This window comes from Parastagonospora nodorum, assembly GCF_000146915.1.
Source record: "Parastagonospora nodorum SN15 chromosome Unknown scaffold_2, whole genome shotgun sequence".
NCBI classification, from domain to species: Eukaryota; Fungi; Ascomycota; class Dothideomycetes; order Pleosporales; family Phaeosphaeriaceae; genus Parastagonospora; species Parastagonospora nodorum.
The window spans coordinates 786,131-804,176 of NW_001884550.1; the positions used below are offsets into that span (position 1 = coordinate 786,131).

Genomic DNA, 18,046 nt, shown 5'->3' on the forward strand with positions numbered 1-18,046 from the left:
ACAGATTTCCAGCTAATCTCTCTCCGTCAAAAAACAAACATTAAGACTCCACATGGGCCTCGAATAAGAAGTCGTACCAGAACATCCTAAAGCACCATGCATGCACGACCTCTTCGCCGAGGTTGATGATCGATAATAAAGCTCTGCTAGCTACAGCACGCACAGGTGGCCAGAGAGGCCGAGCATGACATATGCAGCTCCCCCGAGCTCTTATAGCCCCAGCCCATGCTCCCGAGCCCTGCTGTGAAGTATCAGATCCATCCACCTATCCTTCTTCTCACCACGCAAGAAGATCTGGCTTCGCCGACAACTCCATCGAAGCGCAAAAAGTCTAAAGGCAAGCGCCAACCACCGGACGAACCACCCTCTCCACCCAAAACTCCGGACCAAAACCAGAGCAATTCAAACATGTCGACCACAGGGAGCGAGTATGGTTGAGCTCAGCAGTCATGAGCCCTAGCTAATACACGCACAGCGCACCAAGCACCACCAACCCCAGTGGCGGCCGCAAGGGTGCAGCCGATACCAGCGACCCAGCCAAAGCAGTCACTGGCCTTGCCAACTCTGCAGCTGCTGCTACGAGTCCCGCTGGCGAGAAGGACAACAATGCAGGCTTCGGCTTGGAACATTTCGACAAAGACGTGAAGGGAAGTTTGAAAGTTCACATCAAGCTAGATCTCGACGTCGACATACACATCACAGCTCGAATTCGCGGTGACATCGCTATCGGTCTGTTGTAATATCCTCATTGAGTAGGTGGAAGTTCTGAGACAATATCAGGTCTTATGTAACGATCAACGAACCGCGAAGTGCCCGCGGATGCATTAAGTGCGTCAACAAGGCAGATATCATAGTATGAGGAACTTGGAGGCAATACCCATGGTCAGTTCAATCCTAAATGCAAAAGACCATCCCTTCAGCGATAGCCGATGTCTTTTCTCTTTGTACTTAAGCAGACGTGCATTCGCCCCCTGAGCCAACAATCCTCATACTTACGTCCGCTGTGTTGAAATGTTCATGAAATTTACAGGGTGACATTTTAAAGGCCCGTGTTCACAATCAGAGAAAGTGCACGAAGTGCTGCAAGGCTCCTCGAGCTGGCGACTCTCACGTGACGTCACATCCGTGTTTGTTTTCCATGATTGCGAGGGCAGGCGCTCACCACAGCACAATCCCTGTTCTGGAAGCCATGGAGCAAGCTGCAAGCGCTATCAGCGGTTCCATGGAGACAAAGCGAGCATTTACAGCGACTTTACATACATGTCTCAAACTTCGAGTCTCATGCTCGACGCGCCTGCCTGGATTGTGCGTGCCTTGCGCCAAACCTTCACATAGATAGGCGAGGCGGCTGAGATCATCGGTCAGGGTTTTTTGAGACTGTCGGGTTTGATCAAGCCTCCGAGCCGGATATCCGAAGATAAGGTTCAATTATGTATGCACGATATATCCTTGAACATCCCATGGACTCGTACCAGATCTGTCATGTTACAAGAACCCACGCTATGCCAAAAAAAAAAAAAGAGGATCTGTGTCATGCAGTAGCTCTTGCCAGTCAGACCAGCGTGTGTGGACAAGTGCAGATCCTACTCAGAAGTGATGCAGTCGGTGTCGGTTGTATCCCCCACAACGTACGTCCTAAAGTCATAAACTGCCTCATCAGCATAGCATCGAAGGTCAATGGTCAGTAGGGCGAAAACGGAACGTTTATGTTTACATCACTCGTCACGAGCCGTTTGCACTAAATCCGTCTAGGTAAGTCCGAACGTTCCTTCCGCCTCAGTTCACCCGAGGTCGCTGCACTTGCTTTACGCGAACATAACTTTGTGCATCCATCACCGCAGCCATCAACGATCGGGTAAAGAATCGGCAAATGAACCCTTGGCAATTCATCTCAACTGCGAGTAAGATAGCGAGACGTCATGCAGATCTCCCCACAAAGACGGAAACCCGCTGATCCTTACCGCTTTACCCCGCAGAGGCACCGCTACCGACCCCAGATGAACATGGAGAATCCACAACCAAGGTCACGGTTACACGATGCCCTAGCTGACAGGCGACCGGCCTTCGCCACGAGGCTCGGTCTTGTCAAAGGCCGAGCTGGTTAAAGAGGATGATGTAGCCGACGCAATTTTTTGAGATTCGCAGCTTCAAAACGCTCCAACGACTGCATCCTGCGTCAGCTCCAAAATGGCCTCCCCCCCAGCTGATATCAAGCGGGACGAAACCTACGACAATCGCGTCGAAGATATTGCGGAGAAGACCTCTCATTCGTCTGGGGAGGTTGACTCGCAAGATGTCGAGCTCGACGAATCAGAGTCCGCCCGAGTCCTTCGAAAGGTGGACATGAGGCTGGTACCAATATTGTCATTGCTCTACTTGGTCGCCTTCATCGATCGCAGCAATAGTAAGTTTATATACGTCTTCTATCCTACGTGTTGTCGTCCACGATAGCGACGAGGGTGGAGCAGTGGGTAGCTCAACCGATATCTTGAAGCTATGCAGCATGGCTGGGCTTTGACCGCGACTGCAACGCACTATCATCTTCCCTCGTATCTACCAAATGACGTTATGGCCACTTTGCTAATTTTCTGAAGTCGGCAATGCAAAAATCGCGGGCATGACGACGGACCTAAACATGCCCTCCAACACGCTGCAATACAACACAGCTGTGACCATCTTTTTCATCCCGTACACACTACTGGAAGTTCCAAGTAATATCATCTTGAAGAAGATGAAGCCTTCGCACTGGATGGCCATTTTGATGTTCAGCTGGGGAACAGTAATGACTTTGATGGGTATTGTCAGCAGCTACGGCGGACTGCTTGCTGGTCGATTCTTTCTCGGTGTAACTGAGGTGAGTCGGGTTGCGTAATTGGACGTTTGTACGACGCTGACCGCATCATTCAGGCTGGCTTCTTCCCAGCAGCAACCTTTTTGCTCACCATCTGGTACCGTCGATTCGAGCTGCAACGTCGCATGGCAGTTTTCTACGTCGCAGCATCTCTCGCTGGTGCCTTTTCGGGTCTTTTGGCATACGGTATCCAGCAGCTTGACGGACGCTCAGGATTGGGTGGATGGCAATGGATTTTCATCATCGAAGGGCTCATCCCTGTTGCACTCAGTCTATTCATCTGGAAGATTCTCCCCGATAGCCCAGAGACTGCGGCATTCTTAACACAACCAGAGCGCGACTTGCTTGTTCGAAGGCTCGCGAACGATACGTCATCGGGCGCCGGACGTACGACTAACAATGACAAGATTGGCTCCAAACACATCATCGCCGGACTGACTGACTGGAAGATCTGGGCTGCGACCGTGATTTTCTGGGGCAACACTGTCGGTGTTTACGGGTTTACGGCCACGGTGCCTACCGTTATCAACGGTCTCGGATACTCGAGTGCCAACGCACAACTGCTCACGATTCCAATCTACGTCTTCGCGGCTATCGTCACGCTCATCTGGGCATGGGGCTCTGACTTGAGCCAAATTCGATCTCCCTGGATCATTGCCGGCTACGCGATCGCTATCTGCGGTTTCATCGCTCAACTGGCAATCCCCCATCCTCGATACCCGGGTCTGACATATGGCATGCTCTTCCCCGTGGCCGCAGGTCTTTACTGTCCGTTCACGTGTCTCGTGTCATGGGTTGGCAACTCACTTGCCCCGAGTTCAAAGCGCGCAATCGGCATGGCCTTGTTGATCTCGGTCGGAAACATGGGAGGTATCATGGGTTCGAACATCTACCTGTCAAGAGAGGCGCCGAAGTATACCACTGGATTTGCAGCGAGTCTGGCCATGTGCTGTGCTGCTATCCTGATGACACTAGTGCTGCGATGGGCGTATGCGCGCGAGAACAAGAAGAAGGACGACATGCTTGCGGAGCTCGGCGAGGAGGCCATTCGCGCCAAGTACAGCGAGGACGAGCTGATGCACATGGGCGACAAGTCTCCGTTCTTTAGATACACGCTATAGATGGGTTCCTATTTTCTGATGTAACTAATAACATGACGGAATTTACGATACATTATACTGGAGAGTGCGTGCTCATGATGTCTCACCAGGCGGATTCCCTCAATACTTGAGGTGCATCTGGTACACTAATCGAGTCGAACCGTGGTAGACACAGCACGGACTACGAGCCTCTGGGGTCGACTCCCTAGTCTACTACGGGTCAGAACTGTTCAAGTATAAATTAAATTGAAGAGCAGTATACAAGAACGTTGCTCGACATCAAACAACTCCCCAAAACCAAGTATATCTTACCAGCACTCAATATGCTAACAGACAAGACATCGCGCACTGGGCGCGCCCTCTTACGCACCAGGCTCATCGGCTTATCCTGGACCTCCGCCATCCTGACCTTGGTATACGTAGCAGCTCAGCTCATCCTGCTTGTGTTCGTAGCTGTCCGTAGCGCTGTCTCTAAAACATCGTCCCGGACAGTACACGAAGTCTCCGCGGACTGGCTCAGTCTCCTCATACCAGAATTCGGCAAACAGTGCAACGACATCACAGCAATATACGCGGTAATCGTCATTGCCGCACTCTTGCTCATCAGGCCCGACAGGCTGTGGCCGAAGAGTTTCTGGGTGCTGCAGATTGTCACGCTCTGCGCGCTGAGCCTCTGCATGCACCTGGACCAGGAGACTTGGGCCGATGGAAGCAACCAAGGTCTTCTAGTGGCTGGCTTGTTTGTCGCACGCACTTTTGTCACCGCGCTCGTGGTCAATACGCCGGGCTGGGACGTCTCGTGTATGGGCACGTATGAGGACTGGTTTGTTCATCCGGTACGTTCTTCACGAGGCTCGCTGCAGTATGTCGCTGATAGTATCCGCACTCAGATAACTGGCACGGCTGTAGATTCAAACCTACAAACACTGCGGAGGTACTTCAATCAGCCATACGACCGTACCATGCGCATACGCACTGTCCTCACTCGCCGGTCCTACATCCAAGTCGCCGAGCAATTTATCCGTATGATGTATCTTTATCGCCACCTGGACTCGTCTAGCACGGCTGCATACGAGCTGGTTAGACTTGTTGCAATAGCCATCGGGCTCCAAGCGTCGCATTACACTTTTCTGCGGTATGCGACACGCAAGGCGTTCAAGTATGATGCTAAAGAGGGCCGAATAATGGCATGGTATGATCCCCCGCAGATTAAGCGTCACCAAGGAATTATAAAGCTTCTTTCTGGTGAGGAGACGTCGCTGGGTCATAATGCTGACGACATGGTACCGGAGATGAATGAGGCGGCTGAGTACATGTCTGAGAAGGGATATGTTGAAGAGAAGATCGGGTATGACGCAGTATAGTCAACAGTAAATATGTACGAAAAAGGCGCGAAGTGAACAGCATCTGCTAACGGCCCCTTGGCGCCTTGAGCTTTTGGTCATCTTTCTTCCTGATTCTTTTCTCCGATACTCGTATTGGATAGGACTGGGATAGTGTGGTGTAGTACTAGCCGAGGGGCCGTGCCTTCACATGGCTGCTGGCTAAGAGGTCTTATACCTCCAATCCTATTGTGACCTACTCACTGGAAACAACAGACGTCGGCAAGATTCGTGTCTGCTTTGCACCTACATAATATGAGCGGATCCTCTCAGAGCTGACTAAAGGCGCCTGAATGTATACGCTGCTATGAAATAGATCACTTCATGCTATAGAAGTCGCTGAACATATACAGAATACCTCTTCATCTCTTCTCCTTGACTAACGTGGAACATGTATTATGTCGGCGCCAAATGGGAACGTGATCTTACTCTAGTGCAGTATTTGTTGCAGCCCTGCCTCCTCCGCTGCTTCCGCCTCCTCTTCCCCAATAATATCGTCCCATCGACACACCATATGCGCTCTCATACATGGCTGACAAGCACTACCGACTCCTAAACTCTTGCATTGATCAACCGTCAGCCCTCGTGCCATGCATCCAGTGCAGATCCTCAGTCTCTTTTGCCCCTTCAGCTGGGCCCTCAATTCCTCATCGTCCATGACTTGGTAATCGATGCCGATAAAGCGCCAGTAGTCGTCTGAATCGTACATCCATTCCTCCATCGGCTCCTCTTCTCCGTACATGTATGGCGGGATGTATGCAGTGCCTGACGGGAAATTTTCTCGCGAAATGAGGAACCGGCCGTTGTATGATTTGAGAATGCTTGCAATCTTGTATATGGCGGGACGGTCGAGAAATAATGACGATAGGAGGCGATTTTGCTCTTCCGGGTGCGCAATGACAAACAGGCGGAAGATAGAGTGGTCGGAAAAGTGTAAATGTATAGTAAAGCCCGGCGGAGTCGTTGCAGGCAAACAATCGGTGACGATGGATGTAATAGTGCGGAAGGCAACGGCGGCCATGGATCGTATGTCGTGACCAGCACTTATCGACAAGGCCGCATCCAGAAACTTGAGTGACTTCAACGACGGTGGAAAGCCGTTGTGGCGCAAATGATAGTTCAGGTGACTCTCGAACCCGAGCTCTAGATGCTCAAGGCTAGTTAAAGAGCGTAGTTTTGCAGGACCTTCAGGATCGTTTACTCGTGTTGGTATGTAATCTAGCAGACCGCCAATGTGAGTAAGGCGTTGCAAAGAGTCTGCTTGCCTCTGTAAAGCTGTGAGGAACAGAGGAGACGAAGTGCGCTTCTCCCAGTCCACGGAGGGCTTGCATTCGTCAAAAACGTGCAATCGTTCCTCGATTGAGAGCTCTTTCAACGCTTTCGGTAAACTCAGAATAATGTCTAAAAACTTTACGTCGACATTGCACTCGACAAGAGTCAAAGATTGCAGTGGTGTGGTGTTCTGGTTCTTTGCGACCATGTCGTCATCCATGTCTGCTTCAAAGTTCAAACATGACAGTGTGATCTTGCGAAGAGTAGGACTCAAAAACATCGCCTTCGCGCGCCCAAGTATAAATTTCTGGTCTCCTATACCATGAGCATGAAGTGTTACTAGGTAGAACGTGTCAGCACGTGTAGCTTTGCAGACCTCACGCGTGGTACCTACATGACTGCAACATAGGCATCGAAAGTGGCAGTCCTGCACGCGGATAGACAGCGCTAGCCAGCAGGTTCGTAAAGTCGATCCTAGAGTAGCCATCGAAAAAGAGGCCATTGCGCCACTCCGAATTATTCGGGCAGGGACTCTCCAGCATCAAGTGTTTAAGCCTCGACATTAGTGCTATATGGTGATTGAGTTCCTCGATTCCTTCTTTATACTCAACCTTGTATCGTATTGATAAGCTTCGGATATAGTCAACTCGCTCATCACGGCTGTCCAGAGCCTGTGTAATGTGCCTTGCATGGGATCCTGTGAGCACCAACAGATCGCGCCAGATGTATGGTTCTACGAGGCCCTGGAAGCGCGTACATGTCGAAGCAAGATGACACAGCGCTCGGCGGTTGTCGATGTGATCGATGATGTTAAGGAGTAGTTCGTCTACAAGCGACAAGAGACCACTTGAGGCAAGCGCTAATTGTGTGCTGCCGGGCTCCTGTCGGGACATTCTGAAGATGTAGCCGGAATGGCGCGTCTTTCGCTTCTTAGCTCCTGCGAATGAGATATTGGGCATACGATTGGGCGGAAGAATGAGACGTCGGGCATACGATTGGGCGAAAAGTGATTGGTAGAGTTTTGGTGGTTGGCTACATACCAAATGCTGCTTCATGTTTGGGTGCTGACGTCAGCAGACCGCGGCCTACATTGCGCTTGCTGCATTCGGTTAGCAGGTGTAGATCTTCAGGCAAGCCCGCAAAGCAAATGCACCACAATTCGAATCACATTAGAAAGCTTCCTCCATGAACATGCTCATTCGTACTAGTTGTTGAAGATCCAAATATGGTGGTTACATTCTATGAAAAAAAGCCAACCCAGATCATCTAAACGATCCTCCCTCAAATCGTGTACATGTATCTCGGGTTGTTCTCTCCCATCTCCGCAATCTCCTCTTCAGTCTTGCCCTCCATCAGGTAGTCGAACTTGCCCTCGCGCTTCTTCTTGTTCTGCATGCGGAAGTAGAAATGAAGTGCAGTGTAGAGCATGATTCCAACAGCCAAGAGTCCGATGGTTGCGCCATATCCGGGTAGGTACTCAGGCGCAGTGTTGGAAGAGTACAGGAAGGGTGAGACTACACCAGAGATGTTGCCGATCGTTATTTGCATGCCGGAGGCGAATGCACGCTTGCCATAGCGAGGGTTATTGTTATTGATCCAGGTGAATGCGGCTCCCGTAGATACCCACAGGCCCAAAGCGACGATAAAGGTACCGCAGTAGCTCAGGATTAAACCCTTATTGATAATGAGGAAGATGTATCCCAGCATACTGACTGCTAAACCGCCGATGCAGAAGATGCCTTTCTGTTGGATCTTATCACCGTACCAGGCGCATACGATGTAGGAAGCGAAACCGGCAAAGTACACGGGAATTGTGAGTGCTTGGACGACTTGGCGGCTCCATCCGCCACCCATACCATCGATGATAGTCGGCAAAAACACGCTGAAGCTGTACAGCATGCCCAAGCCGACAAATTGGCTGATAGCATAAGCATATGTCTTCCAGTCCCTGACTCCATCCATGACGTCCTTCTTGTTCATCTGCTGTCCAGATTTTGTTTGGCCAATTTCAGACATTCGGAGTGTCACCAGGTTTCGGCGATCTTCTTCAGTGAGGAACTTGGCAGTCTCGGGGCTGTTGGGAAGCACGAAAGGTGTGACGACCGCGGTGAGAATGGTAGGGATACCGTTGATGAGGATACTGCATGCAGTGTCAGCAAACACTTTCAGATAGTAGACTAAAAATCGTCGGAGTTCGAGGCACGCGAAGCAACAAAGCGGTTTTTGTGTACACATTGGAAATCACGACTTACATCCATCGCCATCCAGACCATCCAGCAGCTCCATCTAACTCTCCAATAGCATACGCTACAAGACCACCCAGAGCGCCAGAAATGGCACTGGTACCGTAGAAGTAGGCCTGACGCAAGGCCAGATTGCGCTTGTTGTAAACTATGAAATATCAGCCTCGTTAGGACGGGTCATTGCGAAGCACGTACACATTGAGAGGTACAGAATGACACCTGGGAAAAGACCAGCCTCGAAAATACCGAGGAGGAGTCTGCAAGCCACGAGTGCGGCGAAATTGTTGACAAAGGCGCTGAAGGTAGCAACCATGCCCCAACAGAAAACGAGTCCGGCAAGGTATCGCGCTGGCTGAAGCCTTTTGATGATCATGTTCGAAGGTGTCTCAAAAATCTTGAATGCTTGTCAGCAGAGGCAGTCCTGGTAGCTCGACCTTACTTACAACATAGGTAACAAAGAGTAGCGACACAGCAAGCTGGTACTGGTTGCCAGACATGCCAAGATCATCCTCGAGCCCGTACAGCTTTGCATTGCCAATGTTCACTCGGTCCATAAAGTTCATCTACAGTGATTGAGGAAAGAAGTCAGTAATGTCTCAGCAATCAATTTCGTAGGCCTTGAACTTACCAGATAGATCCAGCACACCATGGGAATGATGCGAATGTCTAGCTTCTTCAACAGCCTTCTCTCTGTCTCCTTATCCACAGCAGCAGAGGTGCCGATCTTCTCCACATCCTCGACACGGGCTGGCGGCGTGCCTGGAGTATCCGAATCGATGTCTTTCTCTTTGTGCTCCGACAGGGCAGCCGATGAATCTATGTTGTTATTCATCTTGAAGAAAGGCTGGTAAGTGGAGAGACAGGAAGTTTGTCGATCGCCGTTGCAAAGATCGAGAACGATCGATGGTGGACCTTGGTTTTATACTCTACCACGGGGTTGGAAAGGGACCAACCCCACGGGGTAGTCGAGACATGCCATGCCCACCCAGCCCTTGGAAAGCGCCGTTGACGTCGCTTAACCACGTTGGAAGCTGAGCCGCGTTGATAAACACTGCCTTGAGATCTTGGGCCAACAGCTTTCCGGTTGTCCGTGGTTTGCTGACGAAACGCGGGCTTCCTGCCTGATATGGATGTCAAGACTTCGTATCTCGTTGAGACAGGGAATACATAGGATCCACCCTGAGGCGCAAGTATTGCAATAAACGCGTGCCAGCTGCACAGGAGCGCAAGGTAGCACTGGCCTGTAATCAGGCCATCAGATGCGGATCTTGACTAGGCCAATCTTGATCTATGCCGTGGAATTACTCCTGAAAGCTTCGTTCATCTCTCCATGAGCTGCATCTCCATCTCCGCGCATTCTGTCAGTTGTGCATCCAAAATGGGGCGACTTTGATCGAAGCGGAGGCTTGAGCAGAGCTTTCCGAGCGGACAGGGCCTTGGATTGAGAGCCTAAAGCTAATGGCGATTTCATGTTTGGTTGAAGTATCCACTTTATCTGGAAAGAACGGCATCTTCGTGATCTTATATCTACATTTATACTTGGCTCAGCCGTGGCGTCTCCCGTAACTGTGGCTGTTGCGAGTTCCAAGGGCTTGACATGTCCTTAGCACACCTAAGCGGCTTGGCTGGCTGTACTTGTGTCCGTGACCGGCAATGAGCGGACAGGGCAGATGGTGTACACTGTCGCGAGGTAGGCGCCCGGAGGTTCCTACTGTGGAGAATGCACTACAGTTTGAAGTTGAGTGCTGCCTGTCAGACCTGTTGACTGAGCAGGTAGTGGTCAACGCACGAGACTCGTGCGCCGCCAGGAGGTCGAACAATACTGAAGTCAAAGACTTGGTTTCGAGGCTGCTGACTAGCTAGATCTTATCGTGACTGAACATTGCGTCAGGTCCCCTCCCAGGACGAAGGTATCGCTGAGGACCCGCATCATCCCCCAGAGCTCGGCGCATGAGACGTTCGAGACTTTCATAGGCGGAGATATTACCTGGGGAAAATGGATCCGTGCTTGTGGAGTTGCAAACCTGGTGGGACTCGCTTATTGAGCGGACGCGCCAAAGTCGCGTCTTCGTTCCTTCCTTGCCTGTCACGTGCCTGCATCACGCTCAAATCAGGGTCTAGCATTCCAGCGAATGACATTACGTACAGCTCCGTCTTGCCGGAGTAGCTGGATGATGAGTTTCCTTGGTCTGATACACTTTAAGCGCCGTACCGCAAAGAAAGCGCCGATGCTACCGCTGTGAGGGGCTTTGATCGCGGTAGATTTGCTGGCAAGGTCGAGGAGCTGCCAATGGCTTAGTGATCCTCAGTCTTTCCCTGGACGTCGACGACAGCCTTGATGAGCTCCTCTATCACTTGAGTCGACAAGCGCACCTCCTCTTTGATCTCGCACTTTGGCACGGACACGAACACATGGTCCTTCTTCCCCGTCGTCTTCTCTGCTTGTAGCATACTAATGTAGTACTGATATCCACATGTATAGGACGTTGGCTCGTCGCTCAGCTTCACATCGACCGCCCACTTGTATTTAAACTCAAGGGTGCCGTTCTTCATTGATGATTCCATCGCCACGGATGAGGTCAACGAGGAGCAAGCAGTCTGCCATATTTCGAAAACAGAGTCAATATCCAGATTGGTATTCAAAAAAGCGGCTGGTTTTGTGAAAACATTTTTGTATCCTGCTCGGGTGAAAGCCTTACGATCGACATCTGGGATATTGTGGCATCCCTCTTTCGGCGCAGCTCTCCCAAGCTTGAAGACTCCAGCCCCGTTATTGACATCTAGCCTGACATGTACGACCAAGTCTGGTGACCATTGCTTGACTTGGTCGGCAGTAATAGCAAGCCATTCGCGATACTTGGTTGTAGCTGACTCCTGTAGTGGTTTGTCCATAGGGAAAATCTCGATATATTCGCCATTGGTGGCTCTTGTGTCTGGAGGTAATTGGTAGATGAACTCTCGTGACGGCATTTTGGAGGTATTCTGGTCGGGCTAGGGCCGTGTTAGCTGGGGTGCCTTTGGCTGCTCTGGGTGAACGCACGAAGCCGGTCACCATCACGACTTTTGTATCCTTGTCTGGAGCCCACATGATTCAAAGTATTGGGTCTTTCGAGGTTTGAGGATGTAAAAACCGATGGGCAGAATGCTGTGGTTTTTGTAGTCAATGTGACTCACTGTACGAATAAGGCCTCCACATTTGACTACCTTTCTGCAAACATGCGCGGATTCTTACAGCCAGAAGCAGATGAGTTCCTGGCTGTGCACTGTCCTTGGAGATAAAGTGATGCACATTCGTCTCTTTCAATGCGAGATGCTGTGCGCGATGCTATGACGTAGCACGCACTACGTCCCTTCGCGATGCCCATCATTTCCCGCGTGCTACGCTCGAGACACAGTCACGAGAGACGGTTGCATCATAAATTCCATGAGCTATTCCCCAAATGGAGTGAACAGTGAATAGATGAAGTCCGGTGTACGGTGTTGTACATGTCGGGGTGGCAGGGAGCGAGGGGCTCGGCTAGCGCATCTGCAACCTGGGAAGGTCCGATCGGAGCTGGCGCGCAATAACTTTATTGAGAACCAGTCACAGAAGCTTACACATCAGTCAGCACAAAGCACTTCTGTGACCAATTCACAGGATGCAAATACTTCGTCCCTCCTGAAAACTATTCCTATCTTCCTGAACAATTTAGCGGCCTAATATCGACAGTTGGTTGTTATTCGCACCTTCTGCGGGACAGTCATAGCCCACCATGGCGACCAACGGAGTCAAAGCTGAGCCCACCAAGGTCAACATCTTGGGCAAAGACTCGATAGTCGTCGACTACGGACTGTGGCAGAGCTACATTGCCGAAGATCTGCTGCAAAATATCCCCTCGTCCACCTACGTCCTCATCACCGACACGAACATTGGCCCAACCTACACACCCACCTTCGAGCGCTCCTTCTCCGCCGCGGCTGCCTCGATAGCCTCTTCCCCACGCCTCCTCACATACACGATCCCACCTGGCGAGACGTCGAAATCACGAAGCACAAAAGCTGCCGTAGAAGATTGGCTTCTGTCACAAGGATGCACGCGCGACACGGTCATCATAGCCCTGGGTGGTGGAGTCATAGGCGATATGATCGGATACGTTGCCGCGACTTATATGCGCGGCATCAAGTTTGTGAACGTGCCCACCACGTTGCTGGCCATGGTAGACTCGAGCATTGGCGGCAAGACGGCCATTGACGTGCCTGCGGGCAAGAACTTGGTCGGCGCATTCTGGCAGCCCGAGAGGATATACATCGACCTGCAGTTTTTGGAGACACTGCCCAAGCGCGAGGTCATCAACGGCATGGCTGAAGTGGTCAAGACAGCAGCCATCTGGAACGAAGAGGAGTTCACAGCGCTAGAGGGAAACGCAGACGCCATCCTCGCAGCCATGGACCAGAAGACCACCGACGGGCGCAGAAACTTCGACAGCATAGCCGGAATACTGAAGAGAATAGTCCTGGGCTCTGTGCGCGTCAAGGCAGAAGTCGTTTCAGCCGACGAGCGCGAGGGCGGGCTGCGCAATCTGCTGAACTTCGGCCACTCAATCGGACACGCCTACGAAGCTATTCTCACGCCTCAAATCCTCCACGGAGAGTGCGTTGCGATCGGCATGGTCAAGGAGGCGGAGCTGGCAAGATACCTGGGAGTGCTCGACCCATCCGCAGTCGCGCGCTTGACAAAATGCATCGCTAGCTACGGTTTGCCGACATCACTGGCAGACAAGACGGTGCGCAGACGATCGGCGAACAAACACTGCCCGGTAGACGAGCTCATCAAGATCATGGCTGTAGACAAGAAGAATGCCGGTGCGGTAAAGAAAATTGTGCTTCTGTCCGGCATCGGCAGGACGTACGAGAAGAAGGCGAGTTCCGTCGTGGATCGCGACATCAAAATCGCTCTGTCGCCAAGCATCTCCGTGCACCCCGGCATTCCGTCCGACTTGAACGTGACATGTACACCTCCTGGCTCAAAAAGTGTCTCCAACCGAGTGCTCGTCCTGGCAGCGCTCGGCACTGGTTCGTGTCGGATCACCAATTTGCTCCACTCAGATGACACCCAAGTCATGCTGGACGCACTCGCGAAGATGCAGGGTGCCAGCTTCTCCTGGGAGAACGATGGCAAGGAATTGGTCGTTACCGGCAACGGTGGCCAGCTGAAGGCCTCGAGCAACGAGCTGTACCTTGGCAATGCTGGTACTGCAGCGCGCTTCTTGACATCGGTGACCGCTCTCTGTCAGGCCCAGGAGGGTGTTACATCAACTGTGGTGACTGGCAATGCGCGCATGAAGGAGCGCCCTATCGGCCCGCTAGTCAAGTCGTTGCGGACCATGGGCATTGATGTCGACTACCAGGAGAAGGAGGGTAGCCTGCCCCTACGTATCTCTGCTTGTGGCGGCTTCGGTTCTGAAGCGTTCAGCGGTGAAATTGAGCTAACTGCGAATGTGTCGTCGCAGTACGTCTCTTCTATTCTCCTGAGTGCGCCTTACTCCAAGAAGCCAGTAACACTACGACTCGTGGGTGGCAAAGTCATTTCGCAGCCATATATTGACATGACCATCGCAATGATGGCATCCTTTGGTGTACAGGTTAAGCGTGATCAGAGCGACCCCAACACCTACCGCATTCCCAACAAGCCGTACACCAACCCAGCAGAATACGTCGTCGAGAGCGATGCTAGCTCGGCGACTTATCCACTTGCCATTGCAGCAATCACCGGCACTACATGCACGGTACCAAACATTGGTTCAGGCTCACTCCAAGGCGACGCACGCTTCGCGATTGAAGTACTGAAGCCCATGGGTTGCAAGGTCGAACAAACCAAGACCTCTACTACTGTAACAGGCCCGCCTCGTGGAGAGCTCAAGGCCGTGAAAGAGATTGACATGGAGCCCATGACAGATGCCTTCCTGACTGCATCGGTCCTGGCTGCGGTATGCTCATCAAACGGCACTTCGACGACCACGCGTATCTACGGTATCGCAAACCAGCGTGTCAAGGAATGCAATCGTATCCAAGCTATGGAAGACGAGCTTGCCAAGTTCGGCATCACGTGCAGACAGTTCGATGATGGTATTGAGGTCGATGGGCGTGGATATCAGCTGGATGCACCTAAAGTCGGCATCCACTGCTACGACGATCACCGTGTAGCAATGAGCTTCGGCGTACTTGGTTTAGTCGCACCCGAGCCCGTACTCATCCTTGAGAAGGACTGCACAGGCAAAACGTGGCCGGGATACTGGGACATCTTAAACCAACAGTTCAAGGCTGAGCTTACTGGTGTAGAGCCACCGCAGCAATCTCATGGTAAGAAGATCACATCAAAAGGCCAGCAAAAGTCCATCTTCATCATTGGAATGCGTGGAGCCGGCAAGACAACAGCTGGCGGCTGGGCATCACGAGCTCTCGGATGGCCACTCATCGACTTGGACACAGCTTTGGAGCAGCACATGAGCATGACCATTCCCGAGATCATTAAAACCAGCGGCTGGGACGGATTCCGCAAAGCCGAGCTCGAACTTCTCCAAAGGACGGTCAAGGAGAAACCTACAGGCCACATCTTTGCATGTGGTGGCGGTATTGTGGAAATTCCTGAAGCGCGAAAGATCCTTGTGGATTATCAGAAGAGTGGGGGCATCGTGCTGCTTGTCTCGCGAGACATCAACAAGGTTGTCGAGTTCCTGCAAATTGACAAGACACGACCCGCGTACGTTGAGGACATGATGGGTGTGTGGCTAAGGCGGAAGCCGTGGTATGTGGAGTGCAGTAACTATCGCTTCCACAGTCAAGCCGCTGGATCCAAGGCGTTGGCACACACGCAGACTGAGATTGGGCGCTTCCTCAACATCATCACTGGAAGAACTTCAACACTGCAGGACATCAAGAAGAAGAAACAGTCTTTCTTTGTGTGTCTGTCTGCACCGAACCTTGAGCCTTGCGCAAAAGATCTGCCCGAGATCGTCGTTGGCGCAGATGCAGTCGAGCTGAGAGTTGACTTGCTCGAGGATCCCGAAGGCTCAGAAGGCCTGCCTACGCCAGAATTTGTGATTGAGCAGTTGACGATTCTAAGAAACGTCACAACCATACCAGTCATTTTCACACTGCGAACGAAGGCGCAGGGTGGCAAGTTCCCTGACGAGGCGTATGCTGAGGCTCGATCGCTGTACCAATCCGCGATACGGCTTGGCTGCGAATTCGTGGATCTGGAGATGACAATGCCGGAGGAGGTACTGCGTGAAGTCTCGGAAACGCGCGGCTTCACAGAAATCATCGCCAGCCACCATGATCCAAAGGGCGAACTCAGCTGGACCAATGGCTCGTGGATGAAATACTACAATCGCGCACTGCAGTATGGAACCGTCATAAAGCTGGTGGGCGTGGCAAAGTCACTACAAGACAACTTTGCGCTGGCAGAGTTCAAGAGCTGGGCTGAGACAGCGCATCCCACCCCGCTCATTGCGATCAACATGGGCGAGCACGGTAAGCTGAGTCGCATATTGAATGGATTCATGGCACCTGTCTCGCATCCGCTGCTTCCATCGGCCACCGCACCAGGCCAGCTCTCCGCTGCTGACATCCGTCGCGGGCTGTCATTGATGGGTGAGATTCCGACCAAGAAATTCTGCATTTTTGGCTCGCCCATATCGCAAAGCCCCAGCCCACGTCTGCACAACCGCTTGTTCCGCGAGACAGGGCTGCCGCACACATACGGTCTGCACGAGACAACTGACGCAAGCTCGATTCGCGACATTATCCGAGCACCAGATTTTGGCGGCGCAAGCGTGACAATCCCTCTCAAGCAGGATGTTCGCCCGCTAATCGACGGTGTCGGCCCTGAAGTCGAGGCCATCGGTGCGCTTAACACGATTGTACCTGAGGTATCTATCGATGAAAGCACTGGCAAGGAAATCACACGTCTGATCGGGCGCAACACGGACTACCTCGGTATGATTCTTATTCTTCGCAACACTGGCGCACACGGTGTAGGCGCTGGACTGGTCATCGGCGGCGGCGGTACTAGTCGTGCGGCCATCTATGCGCTCAAGGAAATGGGCTACGGCCCGATCTATCTCCTTGGTCGCAACGCTCACAAGATCGAAGCTCTGAAGAGTGACTTCCCGTCTTCCTACAACTTGCAGGTCATCACTTCACCCGAGCAGGTTTCTTCTCTGGACGCCATGCCAACCGTCGCTATTGGCACTGTTCCAGCGGACCAGCCCCTCGATCCAACTATTCGCGAGACGCTCTGCGCATTCTTCGAGAAAGCTAAAGACGTAAAGACGGAGCGTGGCGAGGAGAGGATCCTGCTTGAGATGGCCTACAAGCCACCGGTCACGGCGCTCATCCAGTTGAGTCAAGATGCTGGGTGGAAGACCGTGAACGGGCTGGAGGTACTCGTTGGACAAGGCGTGCATCAGTTCGAGTACTGGACGGGCGTAAAACCGCTTTACAGCGTTGCGAGGGTGAGTCTGCTAGTACCAAAAATAACTGAGTAATGCTAACATAAGAAGGATGCTGTGATGAATGGCTAAGTCTCCGCGAGAAGGTGCTCCTGAGGTTCTGGCAAGTGCTCTTCCAGCGCTTATTTGTCTCGCATTTGGGACTAGACAAAACAATCAACAAACAATTTTGTGTCTCGCATCTGTGTCCCATGCTGATTGTATTCCCCTTCTGATATCTTCACATTTCCGGCTTTTAGCACATTGCCCACTACCAGATCCCCTTTCCATCTGTCTACACTGAAGCAACATGAACCGCCCTCACGACCCCAGCAAGCCTCCCGAGCATACTGCAAGTGACCACAGCTCCAACTCCTCTCACACCATAGGCTCCCCAGATACTCCCACCTCAACTCAAACTACTCCAACCATTCCGCGCACTGCAGCACAGTCCCCGCCAAAACAAGCATCCTCCCATACCATCGGCCGCTCTACACTCTCGCCTTCGTCATCAAGCTCCATGGCCTCGTCGCACACTGTCGGACGCTCCGCGACGCCTTCTCCTTCTCCGTCTTCCTCACATACTCTTGGTCGCTCGGAGATTGGTGAGGCGAGCCCGGCTTCGTCGCGTACGCTTGGACAGGAGGGCTCTGAGGAGGCGGGAGACATGGGAGGGGGGAATGGATGTAGTGAGGATGGTGATGATGAAAGCGAAGAAGAGGACGAC

The 18,046-nt window shown here is 52.2% G+C and overlaps 7 protein-coding genes across 7 annotated transcripts; 4 read left to right on the plus strand and 3 right to left on the minus strand.

Moving 5' to 3' along the window:
* Nucleotides 1-225: 225 nt before the first annotated feature.
* SNOG_01437 (hypothetical protein) lies at nt 226-740 on the plus strand (the record flags this gene model as incomplete). Its single annotated transcript, XM_001792024.1, has 2 exons — nt 226-428; nt 485-740. The coding sequence occupies 2 exons, from the start codon at nt 226-228 to the stop codon at nt 738-740; spliced, it is 459 nt and encodes a 152-aa protein (XP_001792076.1).
* Nucleotides 741-2,187: 1,447 nt separating this feature from the next.
* Nucleotides 2,188-3,972, plus strand: SNOG_01438 (hypothetical protein; the record flags this gene model as incomplete). Its single annotated transcript, XM_001792025.1, has 3 exons — nt 2,188-2,404; nt 2,595-2,854; nt 2,908-3,972. 3 exons carry the CDS (start codon nt 2,188-2,190, stop codon nt 3,970-3,972), a joined length of 1,542 nt encoding a protein of 513 aa, XP_001792077.1.
* Nucleotides 3,973-4,274: 302 nt separating this feature from the next.
* Nucleotides 4,275-5,315, plus strand: SNOG_01439 (hypothetical protein; the record flags this gene model as incomplete). Its single annotated transcript, XM_001792026.1, has 2 exons — nt 4,275-4,787; nt 4,815-5,315. 2 exons carry the CDS (start codon nt 4,275-4,277, stop codon nt 5,313-5,315), a joined length of 1,014 nt encoding a protein of 337 aa, XP_001792078.1.
* A 448-nt stretch (nt 5,316-5,763) lies between these two features.
* On the minus strand, nt 5,764-7,660 carry SNOG_01440 (hypothetical protein; the record flags this gene model as incomplete). The annotated part of the gene is made up of 2 exons (XM_001792027.1): nt 5,764-6,920; nt 7,264-7,660. The coding sequence occupies 2 exons, from the start codon at nt 7,658-7,660 to the stop codon at nt 5,764-5,766; spliced, it is 1,554 nt and encodes a 517-aa protein (XP_001792079.1).
* A 226-nt stretch (nt 7,661-7,886) lies between these two features.
* On the minus strand, nt 7,887-9,680 carry SNOG_01441 (hypothetical protein; the record flags this gene model as incomplete). The annotated part of the gene is made up of 6 exons (XM_001792028.1): nt 7,887-8,782; nt 8,858-8,891; nt 8,917-8,996; nt 9,023-9,250; nt 9,288-9,411; nt 9,477-9,680. The coding sequence occupies 6 exons, from the start codon at nt 9,678-9,680 to the stop codon at nt 7,887-7,889; spliced, it is 1,566 nt and encodes a 521-aa protein (XP_001792080.1).
* A 1,463-nt stretch (nt 9,681-11,143) lies between these two features.
* On the minus strand, nt 11,144-11,818 carry SNOG_01442 (hypothetical protein; the record flags this gene model as incomplete). Its single annotated transcript, XM_001792029.1, has 1 exon — nt 11,144-11,818. One exon carries the CDS (start codon nt 11,816-11,818, stop codon nt 11,144-11,146), a length of 675 nt encoding a protein of 224 aa, XP_001792081.1.
* A 782-nt stretch (nt 11,819-12,600) lies between these two features.
* On the plus strand, nt 12,601-17,928 carry SNOG_01444 (hypothetical protein; the record flags this gene model as incomplete). The annotated part of the gene is made up of 2 exons (XM_001792030.1): nt 12,601-17,343; nt 17,686-17,928. The coding sequence occupies 2 exons, from the start codon at nt 12,601-12,603 to the stop codon at nt 17,926-17,928; spliced, it is 4,986 nt and encodes a 1,661-aa protein (XP_001792082.1).
* Between the last annotated feature and the right edge of the window lie 118 nt (nt 17,929-18,046).